This window comes from Tripterygium wilfordii, chromosome 11 (assembly GCF_013401445.1).
Source record: "Tripterygium wilfordii isolate XIE 37 chromosome 11, ASM1340144v1, whole genome shotgun sequence".
NCBI classification, from domain to species: Eukaryota; Viridiplantae; Streptophyta; class Magnoliopsida; order Celastrales; family Celastraceae; genus Tripterygium; species Tripterygium wilfordii.
In genome coordinates, this window is record NC_052242.1 from 11668958 (window position 1) to 11683087 (window position 14130).

At 36.5% G+C, this 14130-nt stretch overlaps 1 protein-coding gene and 1 pseudogene across 1 annotated transcript; both read left to right on the forward strand.

The window, feature by feature from the left end:
* Positions 1–738: 738 nt before the first annotated feature.
* Positions 739–5614, forward strand: LOC120009155 (serine carboxypeptidase-like 1). Its single transcript, XM_038859618.1, has 14 exons — positions 739–1719; positions 1812–1957; positions 2149–2228; positions 2309–2431; positions 2533–2635; positions 2962–2999; positions 3553–3654; positions 3859–3945; positions 4027–4182; positions 4466–4537; positions 4620–4738; positions 4837–4950; positions 5069–5114; positions 5350–5614. The coding sequence occupies exons 1-14, from the start codon at positions 1562–1564 to the stop codon at positions 5431–5433; spliced, it is 1428 nt and encodes a 475-aa protein (XP_038715546.1). The 5' UTR covers positions 739–1561; the 3' UTR covers positions 5434–5614.
* Positions 5615–8884: 3270 nt separating this feature from the next.
* LOC120009057 lies at positions 8885–13362 on the forward strand (annotated as a pseudogene).
* Positions 13363–14130: the final 768 nt, after the last annotated feature.

Consider the following 14130-nt stretch of genomic DNA (forward strand, 5'->3'; position numbering starts at 1 on the left):
GGAGCAGAAATGCAACTTTGTAGGAAACAATGCACTGCCATATTATTTTCCTACCATTGCAATGAATGATTTGCACCCTTTACAATTGTAGGGAAATACTTGTGTTATGTAAACAAACGAGTCATATCACATATGTTGAGAACCTAGACATTCACAGTTGGCTTGGCATTTTCTCAACCAATATTGTTTGAGATTCCAAATAGAAAGTAGAAACAAGATTGTTTTAAGTGATAAACGTGGAGAGAGAAAGAGCTCACGTTTCTCCTAGAAGAATGATAATATATCCATAAAAAATTGTGTTCATGATCTTTGTGGCATGCCAACAAAGCATGCCACATATATTTTTTTACTAAAATCCTAAAGATGAGGAGAGGTTTCCCGTCTCGCTCTCATAAATTTATTTTAGATGACACTTTTTGTTTTTTGCTTTTTTGATTGTACTTGTCAGTTTTTTACTTTTTTGCTTCACTCTCCTATACACATTTTACGTTCTAGCTCTGTATTTTCTTCCAATGGGTTATTACACTGTGCATGTGACAATGTATTTAGCCCACTATGTTATTTACATTGTGCTTTTGACAGTGTATTTTTCTTAATTGGTTATTACACTGTGTATTTGATAGTGTATTTATCTCAGACGAGTATTATAGAGCGCAATTGACAGTGTATTTATGCCAACACTATATTGTTTACCAAAGAAATCTTGTATTTTATGTCATTTTCACAACGTAATAAGCTTAATAAAGGATTACCATTATTTCACTAGAATTATAATTACATTGATAGTCAAGACAACAAGGTAATAACACTCTGCAATGTTACATAACCAAAAAAAGGTAGAGAAGCAAGATTGACACCCAAATCAAGAACCCAAAACTTGTCACCATCATAAACCAACAAAAGAGCAACCAAATCACTCACTAAAAAACCAACAAACCCAACAAACAGAGGGAGCAAAACATGAAGCCCAACTCCTGAGATAAAACGAAAACCAAACCAACACCCAAATCAGTTGCTACTCACCTAGGAGAGTTCGTTGGTGGTGTCGGATTGCCAAACCGACACCTAAATCAGTTGGATTGGTTTTTTTTGTTCGCGATTACCTTCGGCTTCATGGTGGATTTCCGACAAAACTAGTGACGGTTGACAGCGAATGGTGATCGGACACTTCTTTTGAAGACAGCGGTGGTTTGATTGGTGGTTGGACGGAGGAGATCCATTGGTGGCCATGAGAGATGGACAGAGGATGTTGCTAGAGAGAGAGGAGATGTAGAGTGAGAGAGGAGAGAGAAAGAGAAAGAGAGTAGAAAGAGAAGATTATGTTTTGTTTTAATATTTAATTTTTTAAAATTTGAAAATTTTATTTATTTGAATGGTTGTTTTGTCATCATTTGACATGATATGCCATGTCATTGTGAAGGATTTATGGATACTAATCTTATGGAGGAGATGACTATCACTACGGCTTCTCCTATGGTCCTCATATTTCACTGTCACAGCATCCTAGTCCATCCTGCTTTCTTTCAAGCAATCAATACATCCTAGTACATCCTAGTCCTCAATGCAAAGATCAAGTACAATGTCAAAGCTACATTTGGTTTTTCTGCTACTTCATCTTGTTCTTCTTCTACATGTTTGCTTTCTCTTCGCAAACTCTCATTCAGTGGTTAAGTCCCTTCCAGGGTTTCAGGGGAAACTTCCATTTTACCTTGAAACTGGGTGAGTTATCTACATATCGTTGACTTAACTTTACATATTTGTAATACCCATTTCATATTTGTTGTTATTTTACTGTTTATTGCAAATATCAGGTATGTGGGTGTTGGTGAAGCAGAGGATGTGCAGCTCTTCTATTACTTTGTCGAGTCAGATGGGAATCCTAAAGAAGACCCTCTTCTGCTTTGGCTGACTGGTGGCCCTGGTTGCTCTGCGTTGTCTGGGCTTGTTTATGAGATCGGTAAGAGAAGCCATGTATTTTTTTTTCTTTACCCTTTATCTAGACTGGCAAGATCATCACCGTATATGTTTATGATCTTTCATACTTATTATCTTTATAGTGAAATAAATCTTAAACTTTGTTCAGTAAATGGTACACATCGAGATGATAGGATAGCCGGATGAGTGTTAATACATAAACTTGATTTTCAGGTCCAATTAATTTCGAAATTAATGTGGAGTACAATGGGAGCTTGCCTAGTTTAGTCCTGAATCCTAGCTCATGGACAAAGGTGACACTTTCTTGTTTCAAATTAAAGCATGGCCATGCATTAATCTTTCCTATTTTGGATTTCAATGTTGAAATATTCAGGTGTCCAACATAATTTTTGTCGATTCACCAGTCGGTACTGGGTTCTCCTATGCCACAAGCCCTGCAGCTGCTCAGTCAAGTGACTCCAAAAACGTTCACCACTCTTACCAATTTCTCATGAAGGTACACTTTGTTACACACATTTTTTGTTCAATCTTCACCAAAGTTGTCTCAAGATAGCTCATAGATTGTCATCATCATTGTTCTCACATTCCATTTTGTAGTGGCTGATGGATCATCCCGAATTCCTCTCAAATCCGGTCTACATTGCTGGGGACTCATACTCCGGCCTTATTATTCCACCTTTAGTTCAACAGGTTATTAATGGTATGATTACAAAGGTTATATTGGTAATGTTCAAAATGAAACTAGAAATTTGATTTCCTGAATTTGGTTGTGATAATATCTCCCCCGTTAATCGTTATGTTTTGTTCCATTACTTTTTGGGCTGCAGAAATGCCCTGGAAAAAAGAACTGAAGAAGCCTCTCATATATAAAGCATTTTTATAGTTAACCTCTTAATTCCTTAACTCCTCTATGAATTTTTCTTCTGTTTTTTTAATGTAAACTCCCCGCATGTCAGTCAAACTTTGCCTTCAAACCACAAACACAAACCTTGAAGACGTGCTGAGGCATTACTGGTTTTATTGCAGGAAATCAAGAAGGTTCATACCCGCCAGTTAATCTTCAGGTTTCTACAATACACTTCTCGATATCCCTCAAATTTTCTTGCGTTATAGTTGGTTGAAGAGGTTTGGTAGCCCTTTTGATTATGTGTTTAGGAGCCGAGGAATTTTGGTATTAATCCACCATGTGTGAATATTTAGTTACTTACCGCTGTCTTGTTCATCCTTTTGGTTGGATAAAATTCTCATTCATGAGCGCAAAAAATAGATTCAGCAGCTTAAAGTGCATATCAATGTACCTTTTGGTGAGTAGTTCAGATGAATTTTCTGCTATTTCACTAAACTAGATATTCTTATTCATGAGTTCTATACGTTCATCGTTCATGCAGCTTGTGCAATATGAGTTCAGGACACATCTCTCGAAAGTCGACTTGAACCTTGTTGGGAATGTGCACAATTTTTTGACAAATCCTTATCTGTGGATATTATAATTTCAAGACAATTTCTTCTTTCCTACTTTGTTATTGTAGTTATCTCATTCATATAATCATTGTTGTTGTTTGTATTAATAGTATTATTATTATTATTACTTGAACAGTGATTTGACACTGGTTTCAGGGTTACATTATTGGGAATGGTCTTACAGACTCAAGTTTTGATGACAACTCCAAGATCCCATTTGCTCATGGAATGGGATTAATTTCTGATGAACTCTATGAGGTATCCGCTAATCTGAGTTCCCCCCATAATTCCTAAAACTAAAACAGTATCTTGTGTTGATAATGGTTGGTCATATAATTTTTTCTTAAAATATTAATAAGTCGAACTTTTGGGATAAAGGCTATGATGATGATTAACCAGTCATTTGAAACGAGAATCAAAGTAAAAATGGGAACTGATATATTTAGCTAACATCTTTCCCAGTCTTTGAAGAGAAATTGCAAAGGAGAGTATATAAACATAGTCCCAAGCAATCAGGAGTGTCTGGAAAACATTCGGGCTTACGACGAGGTAAATTATTCTTCCATTCATTTATTTGGCTTTTAAATAACTTTAGCAGATGCAAGTCTTACAATCGATTTAATCCCTCAGTGTACTTCGAGAATTAACGCTGGACAAATCCTGGAACCGTTGTGCGCTTTTGCTTCACCAAAGCCAGGACTGATGTTTGGGAAAAGAAGATCCCTCTCAAAGTCCTCTCAAGATTCCCTCAAATCCGAACCATCACTTCCAGATCTTGGTTGTCATGTACGTATGCATTCTCGCCTTTTCAATATCCTTGGCACAAATGTAAGGACATTATATTATTAAAAGTACTGCAAGATAGGATTTGTAATAATTTAAGCTGATCCAGAAAGAGCTAGTTACACTTGTACCTATTGTTCAACACTCATTAGTTTCGAGCAACGTAAAACGAAGGATTTTATTAATCTGAAGCTGCATTCTGGAGTGAATTTTTAATACACAATTAATTTTCGTAAATTCGAAATCATCACTGTTTTCCTAATTACCTTGTGTTTGCTGCTTATAGACTTATCGATATTTTCTGTCTCCTTATTGGGTTAATGACTATAGAGTTCGCAAAGCACTCCACATACGAGAGGTATGAGATTTAAGTTGAAAACAAAACAGTAACATACATATATATATATACACACATGAGCATTGACTTCTTCTTAATGCAGGGAACTGTAGAAACATGGGTGCGCTGTAATTACGGATTGCCTTATATGAAAGATATTCCTAGTAGCTTCCAATATCATGTGAACCTTGCGAAAAGAAATTTACGCTCATTAATTTATAGGTGAAATTGCTCCCAACACCTGCAATTATGTCTTAAGTTCCTTTGAATTAGGAAATCAATTCGCGTTTGATTTGTTTGATGATCGGATATGGAAACAGTGGTGATCATGATATGATGGTTCCATTTTTGGGAACTCAAGCATGGATAAGAGCTCTGAACTACTCCATAGTTGATGAATGGCGGCCATGGTTCCTTCAAGGACAAGTTGCAGGGTAAGCCCTTACTTTGAGTTGAAAATAGGTGTTTAATAATTCGTTTCCCCTTTACCTATTCACTTCGATGTCTGAGAATGAGCTTATGAAGTAAGTTGTGTGTGGGGCTTTGGAACAGATACTCAAGGACTTACTCCAACAATATGACATTTGCGACAGTGAAGGCAAGCATGTTCTTCTTTCTGTTGCTTTTGACTCTTAGGCTAAAATAGGGAGGAGAGTTAGCCGTAATAGGGCAGGAGATAGTTGCGGATGTTTTCAACAAAAAAACATATAAATATTATTGGAGCCCTTCCTCAACCTCTCCCCTCCCTAACCACCGAAAACTCTCCTACCAAGTTAAAGTAGCCAGGTCCAGTGTAAAACTTTCTTTTTTTGTCATTTTTATCATATGTGCAGGGTGGAGGTCACACGGCTCCTGAATACAAACCGGCAGAGTGTTTTGCTATGTTTAAAAGGTGGATGAAAGAGGAGGCTTTGTGAATAAACACTAGACGCATAGCAGATGCATACATGTTCTTGCTCAAATAATTGAAGTATTTTGTTAGGATTTACGCGCCACGAACTCACGGATCAAGTTGGGCTCTCTATTGCTCTTCTTGTTAAATGTAATGAAGCTATAAGATTTTAATGAGTGAGAAATCATAAGTATGTTGGGGAATTATATTCACTCTCTTCCTTGACAGAATAATCAACACAATAACAGAGAAATTGAAACTGAGAAAAACAACAATCACAATACAAGATTTACGTGGAAAACCTCAAAACCCAGGGAAAAAACCACAGCTGTTGTTAAAATACGACTAAGAGTGTGTTTGGATTGAGGGATTTGGAGGGAAGGGAAAGGAAGGGAAATAGAGTTTCCTTCCAATTCCCTTGTTTGGATAGTTTATTAAAAATTAAGGGGAGGGATTTGAGGGGATTTGGAAGGAAGATTTCATTAAATTTTTGTTAAAATTCTTTCTCTCCAAAATGGAGTCATTTGGAGGGAAGGGATTACTAATTAAGTCATTTGTAAGTTAAATATCTATTTTACCCTTGTACATGATATTTTAACATAAAAATAAGGATAAATTAGTAAATTAAACAAATTTTCCTTCCTTCCTTTTTTTATCTATCCAAACATGGGAGAGGGAAAAATAATCCCCCTTCCCCTCCCTTCCCTTCTCTCCCCCTCCCCTCCCTTCTCTTCCCTTCCCCCCAAATCTCTCAATCCAAACACACTCTAAGAGAAAATTTATCGTGTAGAAAATTTGTACAACTGCATACTAACAATTTTCTCTCATTAAAAAACCCAAGAATACTCAAGAGCCCAAGAGATTACATAAGCCCCAATATAGTCTATAGCTCTAACACCCTACATCTTGAATTTTTTACCGACAGAAACCTAGGCTAAATTTGAGAGATACACCACAAATTTATCACTATTTGTTCTCTCAATACAAATCTTTGATTTCTCTCTGCAATGAGTTTCACCACTCATGCACGAACTCCACCACAGCGCCACACAACCTCCCCATGGCAGCACAGCCTCCCGCTGTACTGCCCACACGGCTCTGCCCTCTGCACCTTCGACCCTGCAACCAACAAGTGCTCAATCACACACGGTTCACATCTCCAATATAAAGAGAGAAACAACACTCCTAATCCACCCAACCCACGTACAAAAGAAACCCAGCCAATATCAAATACAACACACAAGTTGTAATTTTCATTAACCTTTAACCTCTTCTTTTTCTTTTTCTTTTTTTTTTCCCCTTTAAGTGGATCCCATGTTTTTTCTCCAACCATGGAGACTTGGAGCAATTTTGTCATTTCTCAAACTTTATCAATTTTTTCATCAAAATACTAACAAAGTAAGCAACACAACTTTGATCATGGTGTACTGTATCGAGAGTAAGTCCTTCAAATATGGATGAGCACTTGAATGGTGAAATATATACTGCAATGAATCTTGATTTTACAATGGGCTTTTTTGGTTTAAAGAGGAACCCACCTAAGCCATAGTTGCATTGGATCTTGTCCTGCATGGCAAATCTCAGATAAATAAGTCCCTCTTCTTGCATACACCAGAATTTACAGGACTTCTATCCCATGAGCCGAGTAAGTACATGAATTTGCAGGGCATAATCATGAACTTTAACGTACCAAGAACGAGGAGCGGTAGGGAAACTTGAGAATTAATGAGTAGGGAAGCGTGGGTCGGGAGTCAATGATTTGAAGAGTTTTAGGTTGGAATTTAGCAATACGAATCGAGTATAATTTATGGCTAAATCATTTTTTTTATATCCTTTAAGTTTCATCGTTTTCTCGTTTATGTTCTTAAAATTTATTGATTTTATCCTTAATATTTCAAATCGTCATCCATATATGTCCTAATTTTCTTGTTTTGATAAGTGAGTGCCGGAATTTTCTATATGTGACAACTGAGACGACAATGTGGCTTATCCACGTAATTAACCATTTAAAAAAAATTGTCACATCGTAAAGTGAACCGTTCACCAACTCATTAAAATAGCCATGTTTTATAAAATTAGGGCAAATTCCTTCTTCTTCTGCAACCAAGGATGGTCTTCTTCGGCCAAGGCTTCCACTCAACAACGGTGGGCTTCTTGGGTGACGGTTTGGATCATATCCGTTGAGCGAAGTACCTGATGATGTATATGTTTAGATCCTTCATATTTGTGTAAATTATTGTGTATGTTATTTTCGATTTAGTAAGAGGAGGGAAAGGTAAAAGGCTAAATGTCACTCAAACCTGTTGCTTAAAACATGTCATCTCAAACATGTACCGAGACATTCAAACCTGTACCAAAATTATTGCTGCCAACCTGCATTGAGTCATCCAAACATGTGAACAATACTGCATGTTTGCTACAAACAATTTACATGAACCGGATCAAAAGGCTTCATTAATCCTGTCAGGGAAGACGGCTCCACTATTTACAAGGACTATTGGCTCGATTTCAAATCCTAATCCTGCTATGGAAGTCGGCTCAACGACCGCTTGGATTGACGGAATGATAGGGAAATACAATAAAATAAAAGAGAAATTAAATGTAAATGGGTGACTTGATCCAAGGTGCACAGATCGAATATTTAGTGGACCAACCATCGAATATTTTCTCGGTGGGATTTAAGAAAATCCCTGATCTGGAAGGTTTTTTTGTTAAGAGCGAGCAACCATAATAAGATGATTTTAAGGGGGCATGGATGGCTTTTACTGACTTGTTTAATAGGCACCTTAAAAATAATACCTCCAATGGTGCAATTTTATTGTCCCAAATTTGATGGGACAAACATCAGCCAATGGAGTTTGCCATGCCCCCATATTTGTATGTTTGCTTGTTTGCCAAGCCCCGCAACAAACATACTCACAGCTACACTAAAATAAATATTGTGTCCCACCTTTATTACACCAAAAATCAAGTCTGCAAATTTACACCATTGTATCAATAGATTTTGTTAGCCTAGACACATCAGTAAAATACTCAAATACATCAGCAAAATACATTCTCCAATACATTTTGGTTATCACTAAAAAATTTACGCGTTGCTCTAAGAACAACCACAATGATGGTTTTTTGCTGGGGCATGGGTAATATATGAGGATTTGTATGTTTGCCGATGTGGTAGTATTCGGAGAGGTGTTTTGTATGATGTGGCTGATGCTTTTGTATTGGTTTAATGAGATAAATTTGTTGACTAATTTTTGTGGAAGAAGTGAGACTCAGTATTGATTTAAAGATAAAAATATGTTTGTGTGAGATGTGGATCCCATTTTGAGCAAATAAGGAGACATTGCATGTTCCATGTTCGCAATTGAAAAGAGATCAACAAATAGGTCATGTTGGACCACAAAAAATTTGAATGGACCAACAAAATGTCATCATTATTGCATTGCTCTCACAAGTGGAGAGAGAAAGACTCACGTCTCTGTCTCTCCTATTGTCCTCAAATTTTACTGTCACAGCATCCTCGTAGTGTAGTTGCTTTCTTTCTAGCAATCAATACAACTGAGATTCTAGTCCTCAATGAAGAGCAACAAAATACCAATATCAAGTACAATGTCAAAACTACATTTGGCTTTTCTTCTTCTTCTTCATGTTGTTTTTCTTCTACAGGTTTGCTCTCTCTTCGCATCCTCCCATTCAGTGGTTAAGTCCCTTCCAGGGTTTCAGGGGACACTCCCATTTTACCTTGAAACTGGGTGAGTTATCTGCATATCATAGACTGAACTTTACATATTTGTAATACCCATTTCATATTTGTTGTTATTTTACTCTTTTTTACGACTATCAGGTATGTGGGTGTGGGTGAAGCAGAGGATGTGCAGCTCTTCTACTACTTTGTCAAGTCAGATGGGAATCCTAAAGAAGATCCTCTTCTGCTTTGGCTGACTGGTGGCCCTGGTTGCTCTGTGTTGTCTGGACTTGTTTATGAGATCGGTAAAAGAAGCCATGTATTTGGGGATTGTTTGCTTTATTAAATTTACTTTTAAGTCTTGGCTTTGAACATGAAATATGGGATTCTCTGCCCTACTTTTTCAAAAAAATCTAGTGAAAGAAATCTGAAATTTTGTTCTGGAAATGATACGCATCGGCTTCAGCCAAAATTGATCTGGTAGGATAACCTGATGAGTGCTAATACACGAACATGATTTTCAGGTCCAATTAATTTCGAGATTGTGGAGTACAATGGGAGCTTGCCTAGTTTAGTCTTGAATCCTAATTCATGGACAAAGGTGATGCTTTCTTGTTTCAAATTAAAGCATGACCAATTGACCATGCATTCTTTCCTATTTTGGGACTTCAATGTTGAGATATTCACGTGTCCAACATAATTTTTGTCGATTCACCCGTCGGTACTGGATTCTCCTATGCCACAAGCCCTGCAGCTGCTCAGTCAAGTGACTCCAAACAAGTTCACCACTCTTACCAATTTCTCATGAAGGTAGACTTTGTTACACACTTTTTTTGTTCAATCTTCACCAATGTTGTCTCAAGATAGCACTTGCATTCATATCACGATAGCTCATAGATTGTCATCCTCATTGTTATCACATTCCATTTTGCAGTGGCTGACGAATCATCCCGAATTCCTCTCAAATCCAGTCTACGTTAGTGGGGACTCATACTCCGGCATTATTATTCCACCCTTAGTTCAACAGATTATTAATGGTATGATTACAAAGGTTGATTTCCTGAATTTGGTTGTGATAATATCTTCCCTGTTCTGTTTTGTTCCATTATTTTTTCATTCTCACAATTAAACAGACACTCACGATGCGGTGTGGGGTTTACTTTTTGGGCCTGGACAAATGCCCTGGAAAAAAAACTGAAGAAGCCCCTCATATATAAAGCATTTTTATAGTGAACCTATTAATTCCTTAACTCCTCTAAGAATTTTTTTTTTTAATATATACTCCCCGGTGTCTGTCAAACTTAGCCTTAAAACAACAAATACAAACCTTAAAGAAGTGCTGAGGCATTACTGGTTTTATTGCAGGAAATGAAGAAGGTTCATACCCGCCAATTAATCTTCAGGTTTCTATAACACACCTCTCGATATCCCTCAAATTTTCTTGCATTATGGTTGGTCTATGAGGTTTGGTAGCCCTTTTGATTATGTGTTCATGATCTGAGGAATTTTGGTATTAATCCATCATGTGCGAATATTTAGTTCCTCAAGGCTGTATTCTTCATCCTTTTGGGTGAATAAAATTCTCATTCATGAGAGCAAAAAATGGATTCATCACCTTGAAGTGCATATCAATGTAGTTCGGATGATTGATGCTATAATATCGAGAGTTGCCTTTAGTTGAATAGGCTAAAGTCCTGATTGTACCTCAAGCAACTGTTAAAAGATGAATTTTGTCCTATTTCACTCTACTAGATATTTTTTCTCATGAGTTCTATAACTTCATCAAGCATGCAACTTGTGCAATGTGAGTTCATGACACTTCTTCAAAGTCTACCTGAACCATGTTGGGAATGTGCACAATTTTTTGACAAATCCTGATCTGTGGATATTAGACTTCCAACTGAAGGTCATCTCATTCATATCGATCACCTGTCTTTAACTCTTGTGAAATGACTTCCCTTTTGAAGCCTGCAGGAGCTCTTCGTTCCTTGTGAAGCTGAAAAGTCCTTTACATTTCCGAGATGCCTGAAAATGAAGACAAATTTCTTGTTTCCTACTTCGTTATTGTTGTTATCTTATTCATATCATCATCATTGTCGTTGGTATTAATAGTATTATCATTACATGAGCATTGATTTGACACTGGTTTCAGGGTTACATTATTGGGAATGGTCTGACTGACCCAAGCATTGATTACAACTCCAAGATCCCATTTGCTCATGGAATGGGATTAATTTCTGATGAACTCTATGAGGTATTCGCTAATCCGAGTTCCCCCATAATTCCTAATACGGTATCTTGTGTTGATAATGGTTGGTAATATAAATTTTTCTTAAAATATTAACAAGTCATTTGAAACGAGAATCAAAGTAAAAATGGGAACTAATTTATTTAGCTCACATCTTTCCCAGTCTTTGAAGAGAAATTGCAAAGGAGAGTATATAAACAAAGACCCAAGCAATCAGGAGTGTTTGGAAAACATTCGGGCTTACGACGAGGTATATTATTCTTCCATTTATTTATTTGGCTTTTAAATAACTCTAGCTGATGCAACTTGCAAGTCTTACAGTTGATTTAATTCCTCAGTGTACTTCAAGACTTAGTACTGCGCAAATCCTGCAACCTTTGTGCACTTATGCTTTACCAAAGCCAGGACTGATGTTTGGCAAAAGAAGATCCCTCTCAAAGTCCTCGCAAGATTCCCCCAAATCCGAACCATCACTTCCAGATCTCAGTTGTCATGTAAGTATACATTCGCTTCTTTTAAATATACTTGGCGCAAATGTAAGGACATTATATTATTCAAAGTACTACAAGATAGGATTTCTAATAATTTAAGCTGATACGGAAAGAGCTAGTTACACTTGTACCTATTGTTCAACAGTCATTAGTTTCGAGCAAAGTAAAACGAAGGATTTTATTAATCTGAACCTGCATTCTGGAGTGAATTTTTAATACACAACTAACTTTCGTAAATTTGAAATCATCACTGTTTTCCTAATTACCTTGTGTTTGCTGCTTATAGACTTATCGATATTTTCTGTCTCCTTATTGGGTTAATGACTATAGAGTTCGCAAAGCACTCCACATACGAGAGGTATGAGATTTAAGTTGAAAACAAAACAGTAACATACATATATATATATATACACACATGTGCATTGACTTCTTAATGCAGGGAGCTGTAGAAACATGGGTGCGATGTTCTGAATTGCGTTATATGAAAGATATTCCAAGTAGCTTCCAGTTTCATGTGAGCCTTGCGAAAAGAAATTTACGCTCATTAATTTATAGGTGAAATTGTTCCCAACACCTGCAATTATGTCTTAAATTCCTTTGAATTGGGACATCAATTCGCATTTGATTTGTTTCATGATTGGATATGGAAACAGTGGTGATCATGATATGAAGATTCCATTTTTGGGAACTCAAGCATGGATAAGAACTCTGAACTACTCCATAGTTGATGAATGGCGGCCATGGTTCCTTCAAGGACAAGTTGCAGGGTAAGCCCTTATTTTGTGTCGAAAATAGCTTTTTAAGCATTCTTTTTCCCTTACATATTCACTTCAATGTCTGAGAATGAGCTTATGAAATAAGTTGTGTGGGGGCTTTGGTACAGATACACAAGGACTTACTCCCAACAATATGACATTTGCGACAGTGAAGGCAAGCATGTTCTTCTTTCTGTTGCTTTCGACTCTTAGGCTAAACTAGGGAGGAGAGTTAGCCGTAGTAGGGGAGGACATAGTTGTGGAGGTTTTCAACAAAAAAAAGCCCTTCCTCAACCTCTCCTCCCTAACCACCGCAAACTCTCCTACCAAGCTTAAAGTAACTGGTGTTAAACTTTTTTATCATTTTATCATATGTGTAGGGTGGAGGCCACACGGCTCCCGAGTACAAACCGGCAGAGTGTTTTGCTATGTTTAAAAGGTGGATGAATGAGGAGGCTTTGTGAATACTAACACCAAGTTCAATCTCCCTTTAAACCCTAAACACAGAGCAGATGCATACAGGCTCTTGCTCAAATAACAGAAGTATTTTGTTAGGGTTTAGGCACCAGGAACTCAAGGATCAAGTTGGGCTCTCTATTGTTGTTCGTGTAAAATGCACTGAAGGTGTAACATTTGAAATGAGTGATATAAATCATAACAAAGTGTTACAAACTTTGAGCATGCATGGAGTGTATAGGGAGTTGTCCTTCAAATTGGATGAGCAATTGAATGGTGAAACTATAATATATTGGAATGAAGGGTTGATTCAGTGGAAGATGCTTGTGTATTTTGAAGGAGGAACCCATATAAGTGCGCTTTTATCATTTTCTCAAGTTCTCTAAAATACAGATAAAATATCCGATTACATTACAGATTTCTTATCCAACAAATATTAAATCAAATTACTTATTATTTTATCAACTTCTAAGATAAGACACCTAGTAATTGTCTTTATCAATGTTGAGTATATATTGATTACAAAATAATAAAAATATTAATACGGATTAATTTTATTGAAAAGATCTAAAAGATTTAATATTAATTCTTTTTGGTATTGAGTTTGCTCTCTCTGTTGGTGAGATGAACATCTATGTGGAGAGTGATTCTTCTGAGGTGATTGCTGCGATTAATGGTTTGGATTTTTCTTTGCATTCTTGCAGTGTTGTCCTTCAAGATATTCAGACTCGTTCAAGGCTTTTCATATCTGTGTGTTTTGCCCATATTAAGAGATCTACAAATTCTGTGGCTCATCATTTAACTAAGTTAGCTCTTTCATCTTGTGAATGTGTTTTTTTTATTGAGGAGTGTCCTCCTTCGATTTTATGTAATGTCTGATTATCTTTAATGAAAAAAGATTTAAAAAATCTCTATAGAAATTTAATAAGTTATTTATTTACTAATTATTTACTACATGTTAATTATAAAAAATAAAACATATAATACAAAAAAATATAAATATAAAAAGAAGAGAATATAAATTAAATAGAAGAATAGAAAATATGAAATGAAGAGCATATAAAACGGTGTCGGTTTGTTCCGATAC